The following is a 27,633-nucleotide window of genomic DNA, read 5'->3' on the forward strand; positions in this document are numbered from 1 at the left end:
TTGGAGCAGGGGTCGGCAACCTTCAACATCAAAAGAGCCTTTTTAACTGAATAATGTGAGGGGGGGAAAAACGTGTGTGTGTGTGTGTGTGTGTGTGTGGGTGGGCAAGTAACAAATAGCTGTATGTAATTTGGAGAGGATAATACATATACTTAAGGCATCTGATTATTCTTGTATTAATAAGAAGAAGAGCTTTTTTTTTTTTTTTTACTGTTTAACAAACACCTTAAAAAAGAGGAAAAACAAATATAACATAACCTATTTGAGTTCACAGCTTGTGGAAAATTAATCAAATAAAAAATAGCCCACTTTAAAATAAATAAAACATAGCAGTGAAATAAAAAGAATAATCATGAAAACTATTTGTATGTAATTATGACTTCAGTCCATTTCAGTGTGCTGTCATCGTCTGCAATAAACCAGCCCTGAGCACAGCATGTTCACCCAAAGGGGGCGAAAGAGCCGCATGCACCTCCCCGACCTCTGGCTAAGAGGGCATCGGTACAAAAAGTGTAGTCTCATCATCTATCGCCCAGCTGCTTGCCCAGAAATCTAATCAGTCCAAAAATTCAGTGGTATTTCCAAGCTGACTTTTGAAAGGAAGAAATAAAATGAATAAAAAGTGAAGTTCAGTTTTTGGCACTGTCAAACCAACAGCTCAAATACAGAGGCAAATACAGTCAGTAAATAACAGAAAATCTATTTTCTTCATCGATCATCTAATCCGTTTATGAACGGATTATTCAGCTTGTTAAAACTTGCGGTCTCTGCTGGAAAAAGTTTGCCCTTCTTTAGATGTTAAAAAAAATTGCTGTAAAGTTGGCAGTTCTTCTTCCTTTTTTTTCTTTAAACTTCTTGAAATTGATATCTTGTAGCCGCGCGTGTCGCACTGACTCAGCCATTCAGATGAGAGAAACACACAGTGTAACATCTTCCAGGCATTAATCATGGTCTAGTGCAGGCTAACATCCATCTCTCTTCCTCTGGCTCTGCTCAGATTTAGTCAGTGTCAAACTGCTGTTTTCACGCTGAGAAAAATCGCCCGTCTCATTCAGGCACAGCTTTCCTTCATTTTACATCATTTATCATGGTGAAAGCTGTTGTTTGCTGTGGGAAATTTCCAAGTAATATTGAAAGCGCGCTGCACAGATGCTTTATACACACATTCGAGTTTGCTGTGTTAGTTGAGGCTAAGCTCCGTGTGTGTGTGTGTTTGTTTGTTGTTTGTGCAGGAGATGGAGGAGAGAATCCAGCGTTTTGATACATTCCTGTGAAATGGAGAGAAAATACCCATCAGGTAGATCCTGAACAGCCTGGGACCACAACAACACCACACACACACACAAAACTGAGTGAGCACGAGTGGAGGAGCTTCAGCCCTCAACACAAAAACACCACACAGGAAAATCCAGCACCCTCCTCGTCGCTGGGAGGGAACAAAGCGAGGATGAGGACAGAGACATTCAATGGTGCTATCGTCTCAGGAACCTGGCCACATCCAGACGCATACTACACAACCAAACCCCTGGAGGTGTGTCAGCCACACTTATACACACACACAGACACGTGTGCACACAAACCAACAGTGGCGGGCAACACTGGTGCTACTCGGGTGCTATCCTCAACTTTATCCGTGCTGCTCTCGGGAAGATTTCTTAAGTTTGGACGACTAGAAAAACCAACAGATGGGGTGATGTCATATCACAACGTGGCAGCGCATACACTCCGAAACACTCGACACGAGTATGCATGCATTTCTACAAACAGACACACTCACTCAGACCCTCACCAGCAGAAGTGTGACAGCAGAGTGCCGCCAGGAGACGAGGACGGGGAGTGAATGGGCGACCCACGTCAGCGAGCCCTCCTGCCCTCGAGTGGAGCGCTTCATCATAGGCCAGTTGTTACCGCGCTATTGTGCGACCTTTTTTGTTGTAGTTTTGTTTTGTTTCCTCTTCTCTCTGCCCTTTTAGCTACTTGATTAGTTCCATATCTGAGCCACAATCACCCAGAAGAATAGTTTACAAAGAAGTTTTTTACCGTAGACACAAACTCGATGAGGTTAGCACAGCAGGACTAGAATCAATTATGTCCTCTTCATTATGGCGGTCATCAAGCGTGGAAAGCCGTTAGCCCCCTCAGCGCTGGTCTCAGAGTTACTGGTGAACAAGCGTAGCGTCGCCTCGGGGTCATCTGTAAAAACCTCCTCACTCGAAACATTCGCTGGCAGGCCACCTCTGGCGTTCACAGTCTTAGCGGATTGTTATGTCCTAAATAGTTGTGCTAGCGCAGACCCCCGACTCCTCTTCACTAGATTCACAGTATGAATGTTTTCCCTCCTGCTCCAGCAGCGCCCGCCAGTTGATTTGTATTTTTTTTCCCCCCTTTCTTTCGTTTTTTTAACCCCCCTACCGACACACTCCTGCTGAGGAACTGGAAGCAGTACAAATTGGAAGGCGTCTGTACTTTTTTGCACTGCCTAGCGTGTGCCTTATTTCAAACCTCATATGAAAGTGGTATATTTAGCAGGATGTTTGTTTTTACTACTCGTGACAATGAACAGGCTCCCAAGTTGGGGAGGAGGGTATTTACCACCGAGGTCACAGGGACCTTGAGGCAACGACGACTAAAAATGATTATCTTACCGCCATTAGATCGATTAAACATATCTACGTTATTCACCTCTAGTTAATTTTGAACTCTTTGGTCAAGAAATAAGTGGAAACAGTGTTGTGGTCAAATACATCTCAGATGATGTTCAAATATTTAAATTCATGTTTCTGTAATAAAACCTCAGACCAGTCGGTGAAGGTCAGTCTCCACCTGAGCAGGACAGCAGGTGGAAGGAGAGGTTGGTGACACCGGCCTTCAGTTTTTTCCCTCTCTTTCTCTTTTTTTTTAAAAATATGCAAAAAAAAAAAAGATTAAAAAAAGGAATAAATGAAATAAAGCAAGTCAAAGGATTCATCGTGCCAAGTGTTATCTCACTCACTCAAAAGGTGCTGACATAACGGTGCCTGTTCACCGGCATTCTGTTTCAACTCTGAAAATGTTCTATTAATCCTAAAAAACTTTGTTATGTTTTATATTTTGTAACTTTTTTCTACATAATTTTTTTTTTTTTTTTTATAAAAACGCTTTGCTTGAATTGTTTTTACATGTGTTGTAAATCCAAACTGAACAAAGGCCATTCTAGGCAGTGCCCGTCACTAAAGTGTGTAAAAAGCATTACTTGTTTCTGTTTTACGTGTGTGAACCGACTTTATCTGTTCTGCTCTCTTCTCTTTCAACGTCAGACAAGCGAAACTGGATTTTCACCTGTGGCCGACACAGAATATGTTTTCCCGACTGTAGTAAATCAAGATACTTACAGAAGCTTTATAAGGTGGCATTTTTCTTTTTCTTTTCTCTGTGTGTGTTTTGAAGATGCCATATTTTGAACAGGTGTAGACTGAAGAAGCCCGCCCCGCACTCCCCTACCCCTCTACCCCGTCGTCTTTCTTCATCTCTCTCAGTGCACGCTCTTGTCCGGTCCTCAAACCTCTCGGTACAACTCTAACCCCAGCTCACCTCTGCCTTTTCTCGGATTCAAGGTGGCAAAAAAAATCTAAAGAGCGTATGCAAACTGGCAATGGCAGGTTAGCACTTGGACTACTGCAGAGGGGAATAAAAAACCAATGCTACCTCAGCTTAATTTATTTTAAAGCGAAAACTGTTTACTGGGTACAAAAACAGTATTTCTTTTTTCTTCCCACTCAAAATACTGTTGCAACATCCACAGTACCACCTCAGCGCAACCACGGCTGCTGCAGTAATCCAAGAGTTGTTTATATCTCTCTGATTGTTATATACGTATGTTTGCATTTGAGCCAGATGATGATTGCATAAATTTTACGGATATTTCATGGACTGTATATTTGATGCTTTAGTTTCAGGTTGTCTTTGATTACTTTACGTACTTTGACACTGAGGAGACGTCCCGGATCTGCTCCTGTTATCACCCAATACCTTCTTAAAAGCTATAGAGAGCATTTTCTGCCTCTTTACACACCCATCGCCTTTTACTCCCAAGTGTTCCAACTGTGTTTGGGTCTCTTGTTTGTTTTTTTATTTTCATCTCATGATTCTGGGTATTTATTATTAAATATGTTTTACACCTGATATTCAGTACATTCAGTCTTTTTGTACGTCTGAAACTGAACCGAATCGGGAAGCGTTGCGCGTCCATTTGAACGATTTTGCTGAATTGCGTAGCGTTTGTGTAGCAAGTTTATTTGGCGTGTACGGGGGAATAAAGGGTTTACAGGTCTCTCAGGTTTCAACACGTGACAACTTGCCCTTTCAGCTTTTCTATTTATTTCATTGTTCTGCTGTTTTCTTTGTTGAAAGTGGTTACAGACTGTGGCATACTGGAAGAGGCTAGCATTAGAATATTTAAAACAGTTATGAGGAAAAGGACCAGATCAACTTTCTGTTAATGATGTTCACTTTGTCTCCAGTTTCTGCCAAGAGTTATTTTTTATGGATTTAAAAGAAAAACCATGGGGTATAAAATATGGGTAACAAATGTCATACATTGTGCTCTTTTTTTGTTTTTTAATCATAAATTGTTGCCAGTTTGGACTAACAACCAATTTTTGTCTGGTAGTGGAGACAACTTAGTCCAGTATGCAGAAGGAAAAAGGCTTGTTCTATCCTGAATTATTTTCTTCTTCCCTCTCTTTCAGTTAATTTAGACTTTTCATAGCTTTGTCAGTTCTGTTTGTGTATCTAACACACACCTGTTCGCAATTGTTACTTTAGTGTAAGTTATATTTGAAAAATGGAACATTTACTGTATTTCTCAAATAAACTGCTGTGATATACTTGAATAAAGGTGCAAACTGTAACTTTGAACTGCTTGTTTTGTTTTGTTTTTTTTAAAGTAACTTTGACAAGTATTAGCCTAAAATACCTGCAGTACCTTTGATGGCCACTTGAGGCTGGATTTGAAAAGGAGTTAACCCTCAGACTCCCATATTAAAATGGGATGGTTTTATTTATTCATTAGCTAATTCCTTACTTTAAGAAAACTCAACAGGAAGTATTCTCATCAGTCTTGACACTCGCAATCTTTTTTTTTTTTTTTTTTACAACCGCAGCTATCGCCATCTGGTGGCCTTCCGATAGAAGGCAGTTCCACATTTGTTGCTTACAAACCAGTGTGTGACGTCGCGCCGACTGTGGCTCTTTTACATACAGTCAGTTTGGCGGAACGATGAAGCCGTACTAAAAAGCAGGCCTAGGAAACCACGGGTTTTTCAGAATAAGGTTAAAAAGTCTATTCACAGTTGTTGCATTAAGAGCCCTGATTAAAGTGTTGATTAAACCGGACAACACATAAAAAAACAGACTTGACAATGTGTTCATATTCTGGTATATGTATTAGGTTTCAATAATAACAATTGTTAAGTTTTCCTTTTTGGGTACAGATTTACAGACGTACCATTCTCAATCCAGCCTATCATTTTTTTTTCTAAAAACATTTATACAGAATTGCCTTCAGGTTTTAAAATATACATATTTCCTCGCTGTATTTACAGAATACCAACCCGACATAATTTGCAGGTTGCAATGAAACATTGTATAAAACAAGCGGATTTGGGAAGGAGGAACTTGAAACACAGAAGAAACATGGATAAACAGATAACATCTATGATAACAGTCGCGGGTGAATATTGTGCTTTTTTTTCTCCGGAGGAATTGTCCCAACTTGAATCTGATCAGACGCCAGCGGAAGAAGGAATTCCCTCTTTCTCTCTCTCAGTGTGGTGCTTTCTTTGTCCCAGAGAGCAAGTCAGTGTGAATAAAGGCAGGAAAAAAAAGCCACGCACCCTCCAGATGATATCTCAATCAGACTGGAATTGTACAAGAACAAAGGAGGGGGGAAGAAATCTCTTTTTAAACCCAACCTGACCCCGATTTGATAGTTTTTTTTCCAATATTTAGAGAGCCATTAAAAAGGCCCAGGTTACACAGAGTTCAGAATCTGGATTTAAAGTTACCCCATAAATCTGCACAGTTGGAACTTTGCTTCTGGTTGCAGTGGAGAAAGAAACTCATCGGATCCACTGATAAAGAGGAAAACAGTCGCGTCGCTTCCCTTCGCTTTTCCCTCCTGTCCTTCAGATGTCGCTACTGGAAAAACGTTTGTATGCCACAAAAACTTTCACAAATGCACGACTGCGAAACCTACGCCTGTTAACGTGTGATTTACTCAAAGGGACACGAATCTGGACCTGCAATGGCTTTCAGCTGAGTCAGATTATATGAAAGGAAATGAAGGTGTTGAGTTTACAGAGATATGCACTGAAAACAAAAAACAAAAGGCAGTACCAGAGGGGGGAAACAGACTTCATTTAAAAACCCTGGAGTTTTCAAATTACTAAGAGGGACCCTGTGCCTGTTTGATGACAGAGAATGAACTACTACCATGACACATACAGTACTGGGGGTTGGGAATAGTCACCTGACATGGCTGAGTAGTTAAACATGAGTACATTCTGCACAGGGCGTTTTTATTTGACTTTATCTTCAGGTGTGGGGCAACAGTGTGGATGAATGCTGACGTCAAGTTCAGAGGTCGCCGACAGACCGAGCGAGCGATCGGCCCGTCTCGAAGCTGCTGTCACACATCGTCCCACAACTGGAGCTCAGCTGGTGTTAAGCGTTGACCCAGTGCGACCTGGTCCGAGCCACCCTCAGCCACTCTGGATATACTTTTTGATGACCACGCAGCCGTGTCTGAAGAGCGGGCAGGGCAGTGACTGCAAGAGTGTCCAAGTGTTGGCGCAAGGGTCAAATGTCTCCATGCTGCCGAGGGCTGGACCCTCGCTGCTCACGATGCCTCCCGTGGCGTAGATCTTCCCGTCCAGAATGACGGCGCTGCATAAAAAGACACACAATTTTCTTTCGAATCAAGGATTGGATGCAGGAAAAGTGACATTTTTCTAAATTTGAACACAATATAAAAAGTTATGTGTTCCCATTTGATAGCAAGCTATCAGTTTCCCTGATGCTAAACTAAACAACTATATGCAATACTGAATCCTCTCATATCTACCTCGCAAAAAACAAACGAAACTAATCAAAGCAACAGCCATTCACTGCTTTTCTATAACATCTGTTGGAGGTGAAATCTGCCTCTAACAAACAACAAAGTGGTAAAAGCTGTTGACTGTTCCACAGAATGGCTGAAAAAGAAAAGAATCCACATGTTGCAATGGCCCGATCAAAGTCCAGATGTCAACCCGTTTAAAGTGCACTGGTGGGACCTTAAAGAGAGCTGTGCATGGCCTCAATGAACTAAAGCAGCGCTGTGGTGCCAAAGATTCCTGTGCAACAATGTGAGGGAGCAAGAAAGAGCAGGTTACTAGTACAAGTTACTATTGTGCCACTGAGTCAAGAGGTTTTTAGGAGTAGCTGCTGTGCAAGTTTGTCTACAGTGCTACACCAAACTGTGTGGCTCCATAGTGCAGTGGGTTACAAATTAGCCGAGCAAGCGAAAGATCCCCGATTAAATCCTGGGAGGAGACGCAAACTTTGGGATCGCATCCGGTGTAAAAACAAGAAAGGAGCAGCCGAAAGTAGCTTTAGTACAAAAACGACACATCTGTAACTGACTGTGCCGCCCAGTCACCTTTAAGTGAAATCTAAAAGATGACAAATCTTGAGATTTTGTACGGGAAAGCGAGCATTACGCGCGCATCGACTGTTAGGATAAACAGTAATGAGAGGTAATCAGTGTCAGGAAGATAAGTAGCTCAGTGCAAGTATGAGCTGCTTTGATAAAGCTAGCTCTGAGTCACAGCGGCAGAAATATTGTTGGTGGCGTTAATCACGACGAGACAACAAAGCCACACAAAGACGGCATCTCCACAAACATGCTGATTGTCACGCTGGGGGCCACGCCTGGGATTATTGACATCACTCGCACTTGCTCTCGACAACATGGGCTAAGGTGGGGAAGGGTTGGGGAAGGGTGAGGTGGATTAATTTATATATATAAAAAAAAATACATAAAATCTCACACATTACATTTTCTCTCGAGGACGAGAGAGAGGAGGGGGGGGGAAAACTACTGAAAAGCAAATATCTGTACAAATGTGCTCATTTGATATGAGAAACAGAAACAGGAGTTTGTGTGCGGAGAGGATTAAAACTTGGGCCGTAAGCTGATTAGGGCTTTGTACTCCTATTGGGCTTTGGAACGATCTGCATTTACATAAGGTGCACGCTCAAACACACAGACGCGCTCGCACGCGGCGAGCAACATGCCGTCCTACTGCACAAATTCACAGCACTGTTAGGACCGCGAGAGGAGAAGGGAGAAAAAAAAAAAGATTATTACATAAAGCCTAAATCTACTCAGAGAGAAAAGCACAGCTGATCCAAAATGGAGAGAGCGCGGGGCGAAGCCTGGAGGCTGCTCTTCCTGATAAACAGAGGGGAGGTGCAGGGCCTGCGGAGGGCCGGACGCAGCCAGGGGAAAATATCTGCTCTCCTGCATGATGACCCTCCTAGACTTCGTGCACTGCAGATATTTTTCCGAGTTTCCTGTCTGACAGCGGCGTGTTTGTTGTCCCCCCCCAATCCCATCCCGCCCCCCCCGGCCGTGCATCTCCTCCCCTCTCTTGTGTCAGACTTAGTTAAATGTAGCAGAACAGCTGCCTGGCGTGTGCTGGTGCAGCTTATCAATAACTCTGACAACATGATTTATGGTGTACGTTTTGCACATAAGATCACTGTCTGTAATTGCCTCCCAAATGTATTTCATGCATGCTTTTTTTTTAATCTATTTTTTTTCTCGACTTCTGCAAGGAAAAGAAAAGGGGGAGAAAAAAAAGGAGCGAGAGAGAGAGAAGAAAGGGCTCAGGGCCTAGAAAACTGTGAGTTCATTATCCAGCGAACTGCACACCTCAGTGGCTCGAGTTGACTGGGATATTAGGGTGTGATCCCACTGCTGTTCATTTTCATTTTTCTCCCTTCATCAGCCATTATGGCCTCGCTAATGGTGGGAAAGTTGCAGATCGCAGTTGTACTACTTCCTGTTTTTTTTTCTTTTTCTTAGGAAACAAACGTGACTCTCTGCACAAATACGCCGCCCCCTCCTCTTTCCGCCTCCACTAAAACCTAAATGACTCAGATTTCAGTTTAATAACTCGAAACAGTCTGTAGAAAAGTTGATTAAATCAAGCCGCCTCACATGTGTCTTGTTTCTCTCTCTCTGTGACAGACGGCGGCGATACCGATCAGACGGATTTAACAGTCGCGTATTAGAAAGCAAATTTCCCGCCGAGGGAGAATTCTCGCAATCGAGCCGCATCGCGTTGGAAAAGGCTGTCAGCCCCGTGGCGTTGTTCGAGTTTTAATTAACTGGCCTGAAAACGTTTTTTCCCCGTGCGACCGTTTACCTGTGTTATGACACAAAGACTGACAGATTACTAATAAGATTGAGTTTTAGATTGTTTTCAGGCTGTTTAATAATGTCACAGAGGGTTTTTTTTCTTAAAGCTTCACAAAACACAGAGCTGCAGTTTTGAGCTTTTGAAAAATCTTTTAAATTCCACACTGGGGATTTAACTTGCATGTGGTGCCGCTACATTAATTATCTCTTACCTGCAGAACTGCCGAGAGTGATTCATGTTGGGACCGGCCTTGATGTTGCCTTTGTCTGGGTCATAGATAGTGGTAGCTCGAGCGTAGGCTCCTCCCAGGATGAATATAAATCCATTTAGGCTCACTGCAGGGGCGTATTTGTTATCTAAAGATATGAGAGACAAAAAAAGGGAGCGAGACAGAGAGAGAAAGGGGAGGGAAAAACAGGAGAGATTTTTTATTTTGAAAAAAAGAGAAAACAGAGCTATTGTTTGGATGTCATTCTCACTCACAGCAGAAATTTCCATTCGGTATAATGACATCAATTTGTTCTTTTTTTCCCACCCTTCCTCCTGGTCCCCGCAGCGCATGCAAAAACGATCATCGTCAACATTCTACTTATCACTTTACAGATATGCCCCACTCAAGATTGCTTTGGAAAAAACAAAAAACAGAATGGATACCAAAACCGATGAAAAAGCAGAGTTCATAAATCACGGTGGCTTTATTGGGTTCCACTCCAAAATATGTTTGGGCTTAGAAGCAATATAAAAGAGTTACCTAAGTACCAATAATTCACAATTGCATTAGGCCCCGTGGCACCTCCGTAGATTTATAAAGAACCAAAAATAAGGAAAAGAAAAAGCAATGTGCGCATGTATTGGCAATACATGAGTGAACAGGTGGGATACTGCATACTGTGCATGGTGTATAATTCACTCTGACACTGTATATGGCGCGCGAGGAAAGCAGAGGCATTGAAGCAGCACCGCTGCAAAGGTATAGATGATGGGAAACAAAATGAAACAGCGGTTTGCGCGTAACGATGCCGGCTGGAAACCAGGAGTTTGCGAGCAGTGGCCCTGCTGTGCGGGAAGAGGAAATGTATTTCAAACTCCCGGCAATTTCTCTCTAGCAGACTGCAGCTGGCCAATTTACAAGCAGCATGAATAATGCACGGATACTTGGCCGTAAGCTGCTGTCCTCCCCGTTTTCTGCCACAGTGGACGGGCATCCCTCATCGCAAACAGGCACCGGGAGGATTCGAGCCTGACGCCTTAATAAAGGCAGCGCTGGCAGCCCTAAAAAGCCTCACCTCTGTGTTTGATCCAGCTCCCCTTTCCTCTTACCTTTTGCTGAGAGGAGACTGGCATATTTCATTAAAAGGTCAGCTCCAGAGTTCAGAGGTGCTGCTGCTGCTGATTATTGAATTGGCTGTGCTGCATTATGTGCTCTAGGGGCGCGCTGCCATGCTGGGGCTCTGTGTATATAGTGCTGCTTTAAAATAAATGATAATGGCAGCAAGTGCCAACCTCCTGGGTTGAAAAATGAAGCCAATGAGAAAGTGCCAAAAACTTAAGCTGCTGGAATGGCCACTTAAGGTTAGCTCCAAAAGTAAGTCAGTCCCTCTAGACTCTAATGCTTAGCTTTACAGCAGAAATAAACATGTACAGCCTGGTACAAAAAACTCATTAAAACTTTAGTAAAGCTTGAAGATGTGCATATTTAAGGGCTTAGACATTCTGAGATTCTGGTGGGGTTTTTTTTTTTTATTCAGTTGTACTAAAAGGTCCCGTCTTTGTGGTAAGAATATTTTATTTGAGCCACTTTTTTAATAGTCAAAAATCTTTTTTGACTCTTTTTTTTATTGCTACAGTTATTTACAGTTAACCAAGTAGCTGATGACTCTTGCCCAAATATAGTGACGTTAAGTGAAAAAAAAATGTGCAAAGTCTTTTGTAAAATTGTAGTCCACAAACCCGTGGGTAACTACAAAACAGCTACATTGATCTTTTATTATGTTAGTTAAAAGTTACAGTGTGTAAAATTTCATCACTAGATGTCAGTAGATTGCAGTTGACCAAGTTCTACTTTCATGTGTATAATCCACTGTAAGACAGCCATCTCTGGTCGCCGTCCATCTGTAGTGAATGTAGGCTGTCAGTCGGCTGTTTACCTCAGCTGTCAATATGCATCCACATTTATTTATAGTGGAGCAGATTGTGAAAAAGTTGTCAGCGAAGCTAAGTTTGTCTGATGACAGTAATACTGAGGTTGTTGAGCATTTCTTGAACTTTTCCGCTGGTAAACTCTTAGCTGCTGTTAGCCTGTTAGCTGCTGTTAGCCTCTGTTAACTGCTGTTAGCCTCTGTTAACTGCTGTTAGCATCTATTAGAAAAACCTGTGTTTTTAAGTGTCTCTAACATCTAGATTTGCTAGCTCTCTCTTAGTTGAGAGATACAGAAAATGATTCGCACCCACAGCCATCACGCTTTTCAATTGTCATACAAATAGTGGATGATCCATACCAGAGTTATTGTTCTTATTCTTAACATTGTTCAAGTCAACACTCAGCAAATTAACTCTCATATGATGTGAGAATGTAGTTAAACAGTTTATTAGAGGTAAAGTGTGAGTTTTAGGATACTCGAACCTAACATTAGCTGGCTAATTGTTAGCTTATAACTAGCTAATGTTGTCATTTTGCTGGCTCGTTGTTAGCTATCTGGAGGCGGGAGAGTCGCATGTCTGAACTGCTGACAACAATTGTGACAGTTTCTGGAACAAATTAGCATGTTTAGACATGTTTTGGTGTTAGAGCCCTAACTGCAGTTCAGGATGAAGAGGACGATAAGGGCTTGGCGTGCTACATATACTGCTGATCTCTAACCACATACATAAAATACATTTAGGCAGATTGTCCTTTTTTTCTATCAAATAATCTAAAAAATTATTCAAGGGCTCAGCCTTGGGTGATCTTGTTTTTTCTGATAAGAACATTTTGTTTGAGCCATTTTTTCGCTAGCCAAAATCTTATATGAGGCTACAATTATTTAGAGTTGTGCTATCCTCCCTTTCAAATATGATTACATTAAGCTAAAAATACCAAATGCAAAGCCTTAAATGGTCCTGCACACAGCTGTGGGCAACTACATAACGACTACATCCATGTTTGCTAATGTTAAGCAGGTGTAATGTCTACAACATCCAACATCTTAGTTCAGTGGTGGCATGCTAACATTTGCTAATTAGCGCCAGAAACCTAAGAATTGGAGCTGATGAAGATTTCAAAAGAAAAATTAAGAGCTCATCAAAGTTATAAAGAGTTTGTCCTTGCAGGGTGCCACATTTTCCAAAAAGCACTCGAAGAGTTGTTGAAATATTTCACTTAAAATCTCAAATACCAAACTCATGTGAGTGCTAGAGAAAAAGAGGATCACCAAAGTCATGAATGATTCATCCTCCTGGGACCAGTGTCTGCATGAAATTTCATGGCATATCATTCAGCAGCTGTTGAACTATCTCACTTGTAGACTGACAGAGACAGACTACGCTGCTATTGCGGTTGAAAAATACTGTATTATTTACATATGACGATCCTGCAATCATTTACGCAGAGTGAAATGCAATCTTAAGTTCCACTGCAACCATCTGAGGCGTCAGCCTCAATTTCTGCCCTTGAGAAACAAGTTGCCACTGATTGGTCCTCCTCACATTCTGCCAGACGTGTTTATTTTCTTCTTTTACCTTCCTCGTCTCATTGATATGCTGCTGCCAGTCTTCCTGAGCGTATGTGTGTGTGCCAGCGTAAGCGTGTGTACATGATGTTTTGTGTTAGGTCCCATAAACACAGAACACTCATTTCTCTCTGCTCTGTGCCCGAGGCAGAATAATAACAGGATGCTCTCAAAGGAAAAACCTTCCTCTCTTTTTTCCCCCATTGAAACTCTTGCCATCACTTCCTGCCTCTCTCTAGCGGACTAACAGTAAGCACCGAGTTTGAGTGCTTGGAGGAGTACCAGGCAGGTAAATCTCATAGTTCTCGTTTGGCAAGCCTCGGAGGACTGCTGCTGGGGTTCCACTTCTCTTCCACCGCTTTGGTTTTGTTCTCATCCCTTGGCCTTCGTTGCAGAAAACGAGTCATTTTTTGCTGAAACAACATTGAGATACAGTAAAGGGAGCGCAATCTGTCTGTGTCAGCTGAAAACTTTTCAATTCTGAGATGGACTTTGCTATTCTTGAAATATCGCAATAGATTTTGTCGGCTTTCGCAGCTCGAAGGTTAGAGAGCTCAGCCAGGAATCCACAGCTGACCACGTTCTACATAAAAAATGAATAAAAAGAGGCAGCAAAACAAGGTTTTAACTGTGCCTGCGGGGCAACATGGGCTGACACACTCTCCCGCACCTTGATAAAACAGCTTAGTCACCAAGCCTGGGTTCCCCCCGGGCTGAGGTCAAGGACATCAAACAAAAGAAAACGCACACACCCGCACACGGGTATGATGAATTGTGTAGCTGCTGTCTCAACAAACACCTTGTTCTTCCCTATCTCGTTCCTGCATCAACACCGGCAGCAGATATCCGACGCTGTAAAACCAGCACGCAGCAACAATAACCCACACAAATAGAGTAAAGAACAATTCACTCAATCAGACCAATACTGTTTGCTGTACAGATCTAGACAAGACCGCAGTCTCTGATAAAAAGCCAAACAGCAGCCTCCATCACAAAGCCGCAGCGGCATTACATCGACGCTGAAATGTGCGGCCGATTGCGGGAGGAAACGCAAACAAGGGATAAACAAGACATTCTCCTCCAAACGACGGAGGATGAGGTGATCCACTCCAGCTCGCTGTATCATACCAGAGAGCGTGAGGAAAAAGGACAAAGAAGCGTCAGTTCTCTCTGACAGTAGCTTAGATAAGATCACAACAAGGTAATTGGAGCAGCGAAAAGTTCCCCCTTTTTTTTGCCTCCCTCTTCACACACAATGTCCTTTTATGCAGTGTGAGGAGAATAAGAGCTGCCTTTGAAATGATGGGCCGAAATAGCTGAAAGAGGATGATGTACTTTAATTCAGCATGATGGGTGCATGTCCAATTAGGTCGCTATGGAAACACTCCACCTTCTCCACCTTCTCTTGCTCTGTCACTTTCCCTTCCTCTTCCTCCACCTCTGTAAATGGCGCTCTCGAGGGCCGCGGCCGGTCTGCCGTTACGTCATTCGGGGGAAACGATCATCCCGACGGTCGGTATCTCGCAGCGGCGCTCCTGCTCCCGGGCTTTTGGAGTCTACCGGTCGACGGGGACCCGTCTGTCAGCTGGGGGACGTCGGCGGGTTAACTCAGGTTGGAGCAGCTTGCTGATGATTCTTCTCACGGTGGAACGATCCATTTCAAATGATTTGTAGATCTTTTTAACGTTCCATAAGTGAGACCCACAGGCATTCTCCAGCATTTTCCTCAAAATCCTCACAGAGGCTCTTTTGATCTTGGCATGGTGACTCCCCACGCTTTAACAGCAAAGAGAACAGCAAGTTCAAAAGTTCAAAAAGCTCCTCAAAAAGGCTGTAATCATCAGGAGCTTCACTGGTTGTAATTTTAATAATTTAAAGTTACGACAAATGTATCTGTGAGACGACATCCTTCATTTTTTGCATTGACAGCTTGTGTACAGTTGACTTTGGTCGGTCATTTGTTGTGGATTAAGTCCTGGTGTGCCACATTAATGCTTTTCGGTACGAAACTGCACATAAAGATGCTGTAAACTTAATTTTTTGTTAAGGCTTCTAAGATTTCATGGGATTTTAGAATTTTGGCCTCAAACATGAATTTAGTTTGGGGGGTTTTGTGGAAAAATATCCTCATTTATGCTTCATATTTCTAAAATTACTGCCTCATTTCTTTCCCTCAAAGAACATGCTGTGAACAGTTTGTTTTTTTGCAGCACAGATTAGTTAACAAAAACCACAATGTTAAGAAGAAAAAGCCCCTAAAAAGCGTCATATATCAGCTCTGTCATCAGGAACGACAGCAACGCTAATAGGGTTTTATGAGAATATATGTGCACGGCGATATTTGCCAGCATCAGCGTTCGTATCCACTCCAAACATGCATCTGCTGAACATCATGCATACATACTTAATTTACTGCGTTAGCATGCTAACAGCAAGCTCGAGAGCAGCAGAGGTTAACTGGCGTGTCAGTCCTGCAGCTTTGTGCAGATTTTCAATGGAAATCTATCAAAGAGTTGTGGCCAAGATTTGGTTGGACAAACTGTTTGGTCGACAGACATCTGCTACATTTAGTAAGAACACAATTCATAGTTTTTAGTCATGTGACCGGCCTGCAGACCCCATGGAGGGTTAAACACCCCTCTAACATTCTGGATAATCCTGCAGCACAAGGTCTGTCAACTTTCCATCTGTTTCTAGACGCAAATATTTAGATGACCTCTCAACTAAAACAGAAAATCATAAAAAACAATGAGACAGTGATGCCTTTCCCAGATCCCCGCCTCAGTGAAGCTTAATATCCATCCTGTGACGGTTCCCTTCCTGTTCACTGCTGCCAGGTGAAAAGTGTTCAAAAGTGCACACTGATTTATCAGCTTTAGATCTGGATGGGTCGATATTTCTGCCGTTTGCGTGTTGAAGGACATTGTCAAGGAATGGTGATCTGTAATTAGCTAATGTCGAGCCATCGGTCATCGCTTTCAGGCTCATTGCTGTCAGCAGTCTGTGACAGCAGAGACAAGGCAGGAACACAAAAAGGAAAAAAAATGAAGGGAGCACAAATCAATGTGAGTCCATTGCACCTGATTTGGTTCAAATGAAAGTGAGGTGCACTGCAGAGACAACCACCTGAAAGGGAATGGTTTTGCAGGTGGTGCTCACAAACCGCTGATATCTACTTTTTTTTTCCCCTCATTGATTTTTCTCAGTTTTGCTTTTTGCTTGTATCCTTGTTACTACTGATTGTATGAGACAGAATCTGCCGGGTTACACAGGTAGTCCAGCTCTTCCAGGATGACGCATCAACACATGCTGTCACAGGAAGGTTTACTACATCTACCAGCACTGTCTCAAGAGTGTGGAGGAGATAAGAAACAGGAAGTGGGCTGTGACACGAGGAGAGCCGGACCAATATCTGCCGTTTTGTGTGAGGAGGAGCAGTAAGAGCGCTGCCATAGCCCTACAACATGACCTCCAGCAGGCTAGTTGTGCATGTTTCTCATGAGGATATAAAGATCCAATATTGTTTAATGGCTCTGTGCTCGCGGCATAGCGCCGTGCTGTTTGACTGGAATCTGCCAGAGAACACCAGAATTGGCACGTCCACCGTAGCTGCCTGTTCTCTTCACAGATGAGAGGAGGTTCACACTGAGCACATGTGACAGACGTGAGAAGGTCTGGAGATCCCGTGGTGAACATTACGATGCCATCGTCCAACATGACTGGTTTGGCAGTGGGTCAGTGATGGTCTGAGGAGACACAGACTTCCATATGTTAGCCGACGGTACCCTGACTGCTGTCGGGGTCAGACCTTGTGCTTTGTGCTGGGCCCTGGTTTCCTCCTGTGGCCGACAAAGGCGTCGATGCCACTGACAGGCCCTCACGTCCCGAGGACATGAATCCAATTGCAACCTCTGGGATATTACGTATGGGGTGCATCCAAATATCACCACAGACTGTCCAGGAGCTACGTTCTGCTCCAATCCAGGTCTGGGAGGAGAATCCCCAGGATACCATCTGCTGTCTCATTTGACTGTTATGTCGTTTTTACACATCGCTGTGGAGATTTTCAACTTGAGTATTTTTTCAGTCATGTGTGATTTAGGGGTTCCCTTAATTTCTTTTAAGCAGTGATTTAAAAAAAGGCTACGTGACATAAATATATAAAAACTGTTCATTCAATGACACGACTCTAAGCGGGGGGGTTATCGCTCATATTTGAAACACTGATATTAGAAAGAGAAGGAAAGACTTGTGAAGCTGAGGCAGGAGTGATTGCCAAAGCTCTCCCTGCCTATGCTATGTTTCAGCTCCACTAGAACGGATATATTAAAGGGGTCTTTGATTGACCTTTTTAAAAACATGTTACATGCTGATTTTTTTTTCTTCTCTGAGATGGAAGCAGAAAACTATGGCATTTCGGTAATTTAGGTGAGCTGACCTTTGGAGAATGAAGTAATGAGACTTCTTAAATAGCTTACTACATGTGAAAGTGCTCAGTTATGATCTTCAGACCATATACTGCTCAGCAGAGAGAGACACGCTGAAGACAAAGGAAGCTCTGGATGAACGAAGCTGCAGAGACCCGGCGTATCTCAATAGACTTGTTGAAGGGACTATTTTTGGCATGAGTAATATTATTTTTCACTCTGCGAGAGATGGGAAGTCCGTCCTGATAAGTGTTTGTGAAACCCATTTGCAGCCCACGCGGGAGACGGTGCACGCAGGGGGAAAACACACACACATAGATGCGCGCACATACACACACACAGCTGCAAAAAAATTTGTGAAAAAAATATTTGTGTCAGTTGATAAGACGGTGCGGAGAGACCATGAGAGACGGAGTCGGGGGGTGTAGGGGTGAGACAGAGAGATGAACAGAGAGAATAGCGATGGAGAGCAACGGAGGGAAGCAGGGGGTTGTTCAAGGAGCGCTCCCCGCCCTCAACGCCTCGCTAAAATCATCGCCGGCCCAATTTCACTGGAAGCACTAAACCCGTCCATTATCTCCTGCCTCGTTGGCTGTAAGACGCCAGCTCATCTACGGCTTGACAGATGACGATATGTCTGTCTGTGTCTGCCATGCACGCGCACACACACACACACACAATGCATACACGCACGCATGTGTAACCTCCCAGCTTGTTATATAATTTGTGTACCTGTGGTCCTCAGGGATGCACGGTTTATGTGAGGCAAGCAGCCGTTGTGTGTGTGCATGTCTGGATCTATGTGTTTCTGTGTGTGCGTATATATGTGTGTGTTTCTCCTGTGCCAGCTGCTCTGCAAGCCCTTTAATACCACATAGCGCTCGCCCCAAACACCCGTGTTACATAATCATCGTTTCCTTCACAGTAGTAAAGCCCTGAGACGGCTCCAGTAACTGAAAGCAAGTTTCTGGGCGACAGCGCTCAGCAAAGTGTCTCTGTGCTGGTGTAACTTTCAAATACTTCTCTGACTCTGTGTTTCTGCTGAACTGTGGACAGCGCGGTTTTGAGGCATGCGCCATAGCCATTAAGCTCCCAGGATGTGCTATAATTTGTTGAAGTGGCTCTTTCATGCTTTTCCCTTTTTTGCTATATATATATATATATATATATATATATAATATTACAAAAGTGGATTCACATATTAAACATGGTCCAAAGTTTCAATTAATGAGGTCAGTGGATGTACAATTAATCGCTGCGACCCATAAGCTCAGGCTTCAGACGGCTCTGCTAGTCTGCTAGGTTTCCAATTCTTCGGCCCGGCTGATATCATCTTTCCTTGCACAGTCGATGCCTGCACAGCCGTAGCTTTTGCTCTTGATAATAACACTTTTTTAACAAGTTTTTTCAGTGCTCTACAAGTAAGGTAGAGGTTTTTTTCCAGTTGTGAAATAAAGTCAAATCTTTCCTAGAGAAGAAAGCACAGGAGAACAATGCATACAGTTTGTTCTACTGAACCAACAAAAGCCAACACCACAGAGGACGATTTGCTCAAAAGAGACTGGCATGAAGCTGGATTACTAGCTAGCAGCCAGGTGTGTATTATCTGATCATCAGCAAGTGTGAGCGCTTCTACAAAAGCAGATGTTTTGGTAGACTACTGGTCTGGAGCACTCAGGTGAGTGTTAACACAATGAGCGTGCAATGCTCAGAGATACAAGAGCTACATCTCAGACTCTGCAGGCCTCAGTTAGCATGTTAAATGTTAAAGTTCATGACAGTACAGTTAGTAAAAGGCTGAACAAGCACAGCTTTTTTTGGAACGGGGTCCAGGAGAAAGCCTCGTCTCTGTAACAGAACATGGCAGGATGGTTTAGGTCTGCAAAGCTGCCTCTCGACAAACCACATGGAACAATGTCTTTTGGACAGACGAGAGCAAGGTGGAGATGTACGGCCATAATGCACAGCACCCGACATATCAGCACAAACACCTCATACTAACTGTCAAGCATGGGGGAGGAGGGGTGATGATTTAGGCCTGTTTTGCAGATACAGGACCAGGGCACCATGAACTCCTCTGTAAACCAAAGTATCCAAGAATCAAATATGAAGCCATATGTCTGACATGTTGGCTGAAGCATAGCAGCAGATCTAAACAGAAAAAGAAAAGTATTAACGCGTTGCAATGACTCAGTCAAAGTCCAGGCCTCACCCTGACTGAAGTGTGAGATCGCTCTGCATACGCAGATGCCCACAAAGCTCAGTGGACCGACTCAGCATGAAGAAGATTGAACAAAAGACAAAGCCATGCAAGAAACAGTAATATTTAATCATTGTTACTTCAAAGAAAAGTGAGCTTTGAGGGCGTCTGGCCTTTAAGAGACAGGAGCTAAAACACTGAAGTCCATGAACAGGGGGATGAAATGGATCAATCAATGGATGAAATGAGATGAAATCATGCAAAGCCATCCTAGTGAAGATCCAAAACAAAAATATGGGGCTGGAGATGACTGTAGCAGATTGCTAATTAAATCCAACCATAAAGGAACTTTTTAAATATCCTGGCATGTATGCACATTGTAAGAGTAAGATGAGAAGACCGGCACTGCTCTCATGTCAGTATGGATAAAATAAGGCTACACTCTGCAGTTCTGTTAGCTTGGATTAGCTCACAGACTGGAAACAGCTCTCCTGCCTCTGCCAGAAGGTAACAAACTGCCCCTCAGCACTTCTAAATCTTACTAATTAACAAGTTATATCTTCTGTTTTTTTGTGTGGATTAAACAATTTGCAATATTTCTTGCAATTATGTCCGGAGCTGTTTCTTGGCTTGGATGAGAATCTTATTGCAGGCAACGCTGGTTCTTAGCTTGCAAATAGAGAAACACAATTCAGTCAAATCCCACTTATCAACCTTTTTTTTTTTTTAACTCTTTCTCACAAAATATTGAATTATCTATAGAGCACAAAGAAGTTTGTAGGTTAGGCTTAAAGCTGACTTGTGTGCAATAGTGTTGTCCAGGCCAGAATGTGAAACAAAGAGATTTGCAGAATATGTCCAAATCAATAGCAATCTCGCCTGCTCTGCACCTTTCAAGGATACTTATATTTGTGAAGAAATGCCTGTGGATAAGATCTTTGCACTGGGAAGACATCTGCCAGTGCTCTGAATAACAAAGTTGTAGGCTTGGTACACTTTTGTGTTTTTCCTTCTACCTTTGAGTCACGGCAGCTTTCTTCTGGCTTTTCGTCCTTCACAGCTCCCCGGTGGATCAGACTGGAATGTGGATCCAGGTGTTATTCTGATGTTATTCAGATCACAGCTTGGCCAATAGCACGTCAGAAACCATCGTCAGAACCACCTATCATTTTAGCGATGGTCTTCTCATTATTATGACAGCGCAATAATGTGGGAAGAGGGGGAATAATGGAAAATCCCGAGGAGGATGATAACGATAAAGAGAAAAAGTAAAAACAGGCTGACTGCTGAATTTTCAGGTGTGGTTCAGCATTTTCACTGAAAGGATAAACACTGAAGGTTTCCTTAATTGGGGAAAAAAACTACCAAGTATATAATCCAAGTAGTTGGTTTTATGTTTACATGGCCATACAGATGAAAAGAAAGCATCGGGAACCAAACTCTGGCTCTGAAAAATTAAACCACTCGGGCCTGACTCCTAGAGCAAGTTAGTCGCCACAAACTCCCTCATTAAAATGCCCTACTTTACAACACAAACAAACACAATTACAGCTTAGCAGAGAAAAATGGTTTTGGCAATTGTGTCGCATTATTAGGGCCAAAGGCACTGTGAGTTAAAGAGGAGTGCCAACTCGGCTGGTAGCTATCTGCTAGGCGTCATCCTAGTTCGGTCAAATCAGTCAACTCGACCTCTGGACTGGTTTTGTGGTGTTAGTGCCACTTGGAGCTTTTATAATACAAACTGAGGAACAGCATGGTTTGTTGTGCGATTCATTGTATTAACAGACCATCCGAGCAGTAGTTGCTCCAGTTTTGGTGGGTGACTGTGTACAGCTGGGAATCACCAGACACCCCATGATACAGTCTTATCAAAACACTTCCCTCACAATATGATGATATTATTGCAATAATCCAACAACATTAAGTTCTCTCACTTCAATAATTTTTCAATGCAAAAATAAAAAGAGATCAATAAACCAACACTGCCACTAAAACCTGCCATAAATGATACAATGAAACAAAGTCGGGTTGCTGTCAGTCTGAATGGGGTCAAGTCAATTACATGCAATTGCTTTCCAACAATAAAGCAACTGACTGTGATAAATAATTGAAAATTATTATCATTTGCTGTCCAAACAGACACAACGCAGGAACTCCAGCAACACTTAAAGGGAAGAAGAACAACTTTATTGACTGACCAACGCGTTTCGGCTTGTGGCCTTCATCAGGGTAGCAAAAAAACATTCAAATTAACCAATCACAGCTTCATTGATAAACCAGCTGACATATAACAGGTTGGTATTGGCTAACTGGTTAAGTCATGTCCAAGTAAATACTGCACTAGATCATTAATGATGAAGACGGGGGGGAGGAGACGTAATCCCTCCCCCCCGTTTGTAAGAAGAATATTACAAATATACAAAAAGACCCATAAAATGATTACATTTAATTAGAAGTCAGTGCAGCAGTTAGATTAAAAAACAAGAGGACATCATAACACGGAAACATTCTCTCCACGCACCTTGGAAGTAGGCGAAGTTGTGCCAGAAATCTTTGCTGTCTAAATAGCGACAGATATAGATTACATTTGTGCTAGTCGAATTTCCTAGACAGCATGTTCAAACACCTTCAAGCTCAACAGCACAAACAGACCACTATAGTACTGGCATATATCGGTAAACCACCATCCGTCCATCCTTTCAACTCAGTTCGATTCAAGTCAATTCAGTTTTATTTATCCAGCACCAAATTACAACAACAGTCAAAGTCAAAGTCAACTTTATTTGTCAATTCTGCCACATGTACAGGACATACAGAAAATAGAAATTTCGTTACTCTCAAACCCTAGATGAAACAGTCACCTCGAGGCACTTTATCTCGTAAGATGGAGACCCTACAATAATAGACAGAAAACCCCAACGATCAGACGACCACCTATTGGTCGGTTGGGTGTGAGGGGAGGGACAGGACATCCCTCCATCAATCTATCCATTAATCTGGAACCTACCCAGCTATTATAGGGCAACCTGTAATATCTGGCCACCTTGCAGGTAACCTGTCCAGGGTTGCCAGTCCATCCCAGTGCAACAGAGACAACCATTAACACTCACATTCCCACCAAAGGCTAATTTTGAAGTACCAGTTAACGTTCACAGTCTTTGGACTGTGGAAAGAAGCCATGCAAACCCAGGACCTTCTCTTCTTGCTATGAGGCAACAGAGCTGCAAACTTAACTTATAAAACTGATTGAGTCTGGTTTTATGCACGCTAAGAAAATATAAGGTCTCATAGTAATGTGCTGTGTAACACTGCACTGATAAAGAAGGAGTTTAAGATTTCGACAGGGTAAGTCGAGCGCATGACATGAAGTGAAGGGGTTCATCTGGGTAGAGTTGTGAGAACACTGTTGCTAGGCAACCAGGCAGCCATAATTGAGGCCCAAAGATATCTTGTTGCTCTCTAATGTGATAGTAAGATGTCAAAGAATAAACGAATGGATGCATATAAATGGTTAAACTAATACTTTTGCATTTTGTGCCGTTTCCACTTTAGATTTTACATCGCAAATAAAAAGCAGTCTAAATACTGATGCTCTGATATGATGCCTTGAAAGAAAAGCGTGGAGGTTTTCAGGGGCTAATTCTCTTTCAACTAAATTTATTTGACAGCACAATGAGGAAGAAGGACCCTACATTTGGGAATATCTGAGAGAAACAGGTCCGTCATCAGACAAAAGTTGATGCAACAATGGCGACAAGTCCCCTGAGGACATAACATCCCTTCACTTTTTTTTGCTGCATGTGTGAATCTGTGACAAACACGCTGTGTGTTTTCACCTGTCTTACCTATCATGGGCGATTCGATGAAACTCCAGGTGTTGCTTTGCGGTACGTAGGACTGGAGCACACCCGCCGAGCGCCCGGCCTCATTCACACCTCCGAACACGTAGATCTTCCCTCCGCACACGGTGGCTGCGGCAGAATGGACCGGCTTGGGGAGAGGAGAAACCGTCTCCCACTGGTTGGTGATGGTGTCGTACCTGAACGGAAACAAAGACATTTTCTTAGGCTTATGAAATTACCCATATAGTCATTTCACCTTTTTTTCTAGTTAATAAAACAGATAAAAGAAGCAGAACTACGCGCAGGTCAAGGTTTAGACTTGACTGATGAGCAAAGTTCGCGACCCCGCTTCTATTAAACAGCTCCAGGATGAGGAGAATTACTTATGAAAACCCCTGTAACACCCAGCAGTCAGTCACTCATTTACACCCACACACGCACACCAATAGTTTACAGAAACGCTCTGATTTTAAAAGTTCCCACTGCTCTGAATTCACAGTGAAATGCTCAATTTGGCTGCAGGGCTGACAGATTTAATTAGCAGAATGCCTACACCACCAGGGAAGATGAAAAAGACCAACCATTACGTACAATGACAGCAATTAAAGCAATTACACAAAACAACATATGTTGGGAGCTACAAGCCATTAGTCTCTAGAGTTGGGCTGTGTGTCAGCACTGAGCTTTGGACCTTACTCGCTGAGCCCTCTTTGGCAGAGACGTCAACGCGGAGCCTAAAACTCAGCCGACCCAAACAGATACAGCCAGATGAAAGGGCCTGACACAAAGGGCTGCATGAGAACAAGACGCTGGCTTATTGGATTGTGCCCTTGTCAGAGGTTGAGCGTGTGCGTTTTATATGTATATTTCCCCACATTTGCATTCCTGTTTGGGCATGTGTGTGCGTGCATGCGCCACGCGGGTGTGTGTTTTTGACTTGCGGCTCCATTAGCGCGGTGTGTTAGCAGCGTAATCCCGTGTCCATGGGCCACTGATCAAAGCAGCCGCGCCGACAGCCTTCCAGCTGGAGCGGGCCTCATTAAAGAGGCGCAAACGGATCCAGGATTTGTGATTAAAACACGCATCCATTCAGACTAAAGCGAGCCTCCGTAATCAAGGTTGCGGCTTTGTTGTAAAGAAAAACACCTTTGTCTGAAAACCGGGGGCAGAATTCCCAAGACAACAAAATGTTACACTTGAAGCGCTTGAGTGAATATTAAAAGTGCCACACTTAAAAGTCATTTTTAACTCCAGTTTTCTCACTGGGGTCAACGACCTTCATCACGGCACAGGTGTCTTCTCCCATTCATACAACATACAGGTGTTTGTTTTAGCGTACGGATGCTTCGCCACCGCGGTCTGTGCAGCATTTGAAGTCAGGCTGAATTTAAATGACACCTGGAAGCACTCATTGCAACCACCTTCCTGTGAGAAGGCTGTTAGATAAAGTGCCAGAGGATATGGGTGAATTAGCCTTTGGGAATATTCTCGAGGTCTGATAATGACCTTGGCAACAGCTGCCGAGAGGATGGGGTGGGTTTAAAATCGAGTGTCAGTCTGACAAAGTGGTGACACAGAAGCTGCTCTAGGAAAGGTGGACTTGAAACACTCAAGAGTGCCATTTAGCACTTTTCAAACACTCACGCTCACACACTTGCCCGAATCAGGTTGAGTAACCGAACCCCGCTGAGATAGAAGGACTGGCACGTGGTCATTCCCCGGCAGATGTAATTACCCCTCGGACCACATCGGGGGAGGTTCACAAATTTAAGGGTCAGATGCTGCTGAGTGATGCTGATTACGGGACAGACAAAAGTCACACGGCACTGCTGCAAACAGCCGGTTTCCATATTTCTGCACATAATAAATGTCTCGTGGCCCGCGGTGTCGCAGTTTTGGTTCATTCGTATAGCAGACGCAGTTGGCGACCAGCTAGTGAACACAGTGGCTGCTAAAGAGCCAGATAATAGCCCTGGGTATTATTGTAAAGGGAAAAACATTGCTAGGGCTTGGAATAAAACATTTATGCAATTATATTTTTACATATTTTGAAAGAAGAGATAATTTTTCCTGCAGCACTTTATCTGATTCCAATTCTTGCTCTTCAAATATTCAGACGATTAGAAATACTGGCTGCATTTCTCCAAATTCAAAGCTTTAGACACAAAACAGAAATAGCTATAATGCTGAATAAAAACTGCCATTCTGACTTCTTCAGATAACGATGTGCTCATCACGTGAGACCCAGTATCTTTCAATAAGAAGCAGATTAGGGAAATGGCCTTCAAATCCCATTAATGTAAACACAGCACAGCTATCATCCAATCAGAAAGGGTCAGGAGTTGTAATAAAAGGGAACACGTGCAGGTCAGAAGAAAGCCGCCGTCTCGGGGCTGTTTCGCAGGTTGCAAATCTGATTGAATTCATTACGTGTGTGATTCACCGTCAAGCATTTAATGTGAACCGTGACATGAGGACTGACACTAAAAAGACTCGAGAGTGGGTGTATATGGTTCGATTATATCTCCAAGGCAGAGGAGCCAAAGCAAGGAGGGAGACACTCTGCTGATTACAAAAACAAAGACCATCTCTGTCCTTCTGTTTCCTCTTCCCTCAGTCAGACAGAAGCTGTTTTCATCGTCACTAAAGACAACGTATGAGTTTAATCATCGACATTCTGCGCTACATCGATTGCTTTCTTTAAAAAAATTTAAAAAAAAGTGTTTACACACAGACTGATCACCGCGTGAAGCCATGTAATCGTCTGTAGCTCTTGACAGGGACTGTTTCATCACGCAGGGACAATCATCTTGAAAATGCAGCTGCGGGGTTACAACGAAACAAACAACGTGGGATTGTGTTCCTTTATGTCAGGTTAGAGACAGAACAAAAGACTGATAGGAAGGGCAGGGCGAGGATGTGAATGAAAGAAAGAGGCCAGGCTTTCGAATGCGTAACGCGGATAAAAATGACAGGCTGATGCTCGCGGCGCGCACCGCGACTAATGCGTCAACAAATCAGCGTTATAATTTCGTGTCACCCAGGTGTGAGGCATCCCCGCAAAGTGTGATTGTGTTCCCACATGACCAGACTGCATGAGAACCATTATGTTTGATAACAACAGGTGAATCGAGACGGATGCTGTGCAAAATATGCAGCCGCAGCTGCCGCGTTTGCTCACGACGATTGGCAGATGGACGTGCCATTTCTCCACCTGTCTGCAGACTCTACGTGGCGATCCGACCTTAATTAATTAACTGGTAATTAATAAAATTGATGGGGGGGGATAATCTGATTGACTTATCGGCATACAACCTGGTTATTGGTGGGTAGTGTGCATGTTTACTGGCTACACTGCATTTTTCACCAGCGACAAAACCAAAAGGCTGGAGTTATTTTTATTCCCTATTGGACAATTCCATCCGTCTCCAGCATTTTCCAATTTCCCTAACAATCTGTGGCACCCAGCGCCAATCCTAGTCGTTCTTACAGACAAAGTAAATCTAACAAAGTAATTTTCTAACACAGCTTGGTACTTCACTTTTTAGCCAAATAGAACATTTACTGAAAACCATTTTTTTTTAGGGTGGCAGATGAATACATATTAGGTCCCTTGATGGTATTTAAGGCATCAGGATGCCGTTGACGATGTTCACTAAAAATACTGGAAACTACAGTGCACATGTTCATCAATGATATCAAACTATCCTGAGCAAAAGCGCTGCCCTGCAATGTGCTCTTAATACTGTTTGAGCTGTATGGTACAAAGGAATGCACAATATGAAGAGATGTTATACACAGACAATACTTGTCAGACTGTTTGTTAGTTTTATCCTTTTTAAAATAGAATCAAGTCTTTATTTATTTATTTATTTATGTCTTCTATAAGACTGATTTGGCACTTCAAGAGAATGCCGAAAGATTAAACCCGTTTCCGTCATCTTCAAAAAGCTGGAACGTGTGGTGGACGTGGGCTTCACCAGCTAAGACTGATGTCATTACAGGCTGCTG

The 27,633-nt window shown here is 43.0% G+C and overlaps 2 protein-coding genes across 16 annotated transcripts in view; one reads left to right on the forward strand and one right to left on the reverse strand.

Annotated features, from left to right (window-relative positions):
- Positions 1-4,896, forward strand: part of atad2b (ATPase family AAA domain containing 2B) — a 67,730-nt gene extending 62,834 nt beyond the window's left edge. For both annotated transcript variants that reach the window (XM_082504815.1, XM_082504816.1), the window contains exon 28: positions 1,233-4,896. In XM_082504815.1, coding sequence (XP_082360941.1) covers positions 1,233-1,274 — 42 coding nt within the window. In that variant the 3' untranslated portion in view covers positions 1,275-4,896. The remainder of the gene's footprint in view (positions 1-1,232) is intronic.
- Positions 4,897-5,404: 508 nt separating this feature from the next.
- The window catches only part of klhl29 (kelch like family member 29), a 271,614-nt gene continuing 249,385 nt past the window's right edge, over positions 5,405-27,633 (reverse strand). For all 14 annotated transcript variants that reach the window (XM_082506531.1, XM_082506540.1, XM_082506529.1 and 11 more), the window contains 3 exons: positions 23,626-23,819; positions 9,658-9,802; positions 5,405-6,924 (listed from right to left, as the gene is read on the reverse strand). In XM_082506531.1, coding sequence (XP_082362657.1) covers positions 6,741-6,924; positions 9,658-9,802; positions 23,626-23,819 — 523 coding nt within the window. In that variant the 3' untranslated portion in view covers positions 5,405-6,740. The remainder of the gene's footprint in view (positions 6,925-9,657; positions 9,803-23,625; positions 23,820-27,633) is intronic.

This window comes from Aulonocara stuartgranti, assembly GCF_965226115.1.
Source record: "Aulonocara stuartgranti genome assembly, chromosome: 15".
Taxonomy (NCBI): Eukaryota; Metazoa; Chordata; class Actinopteri; order Cichliformes; family Cichlidae; genus Aulonocara; species Aulonocara stuartgranti.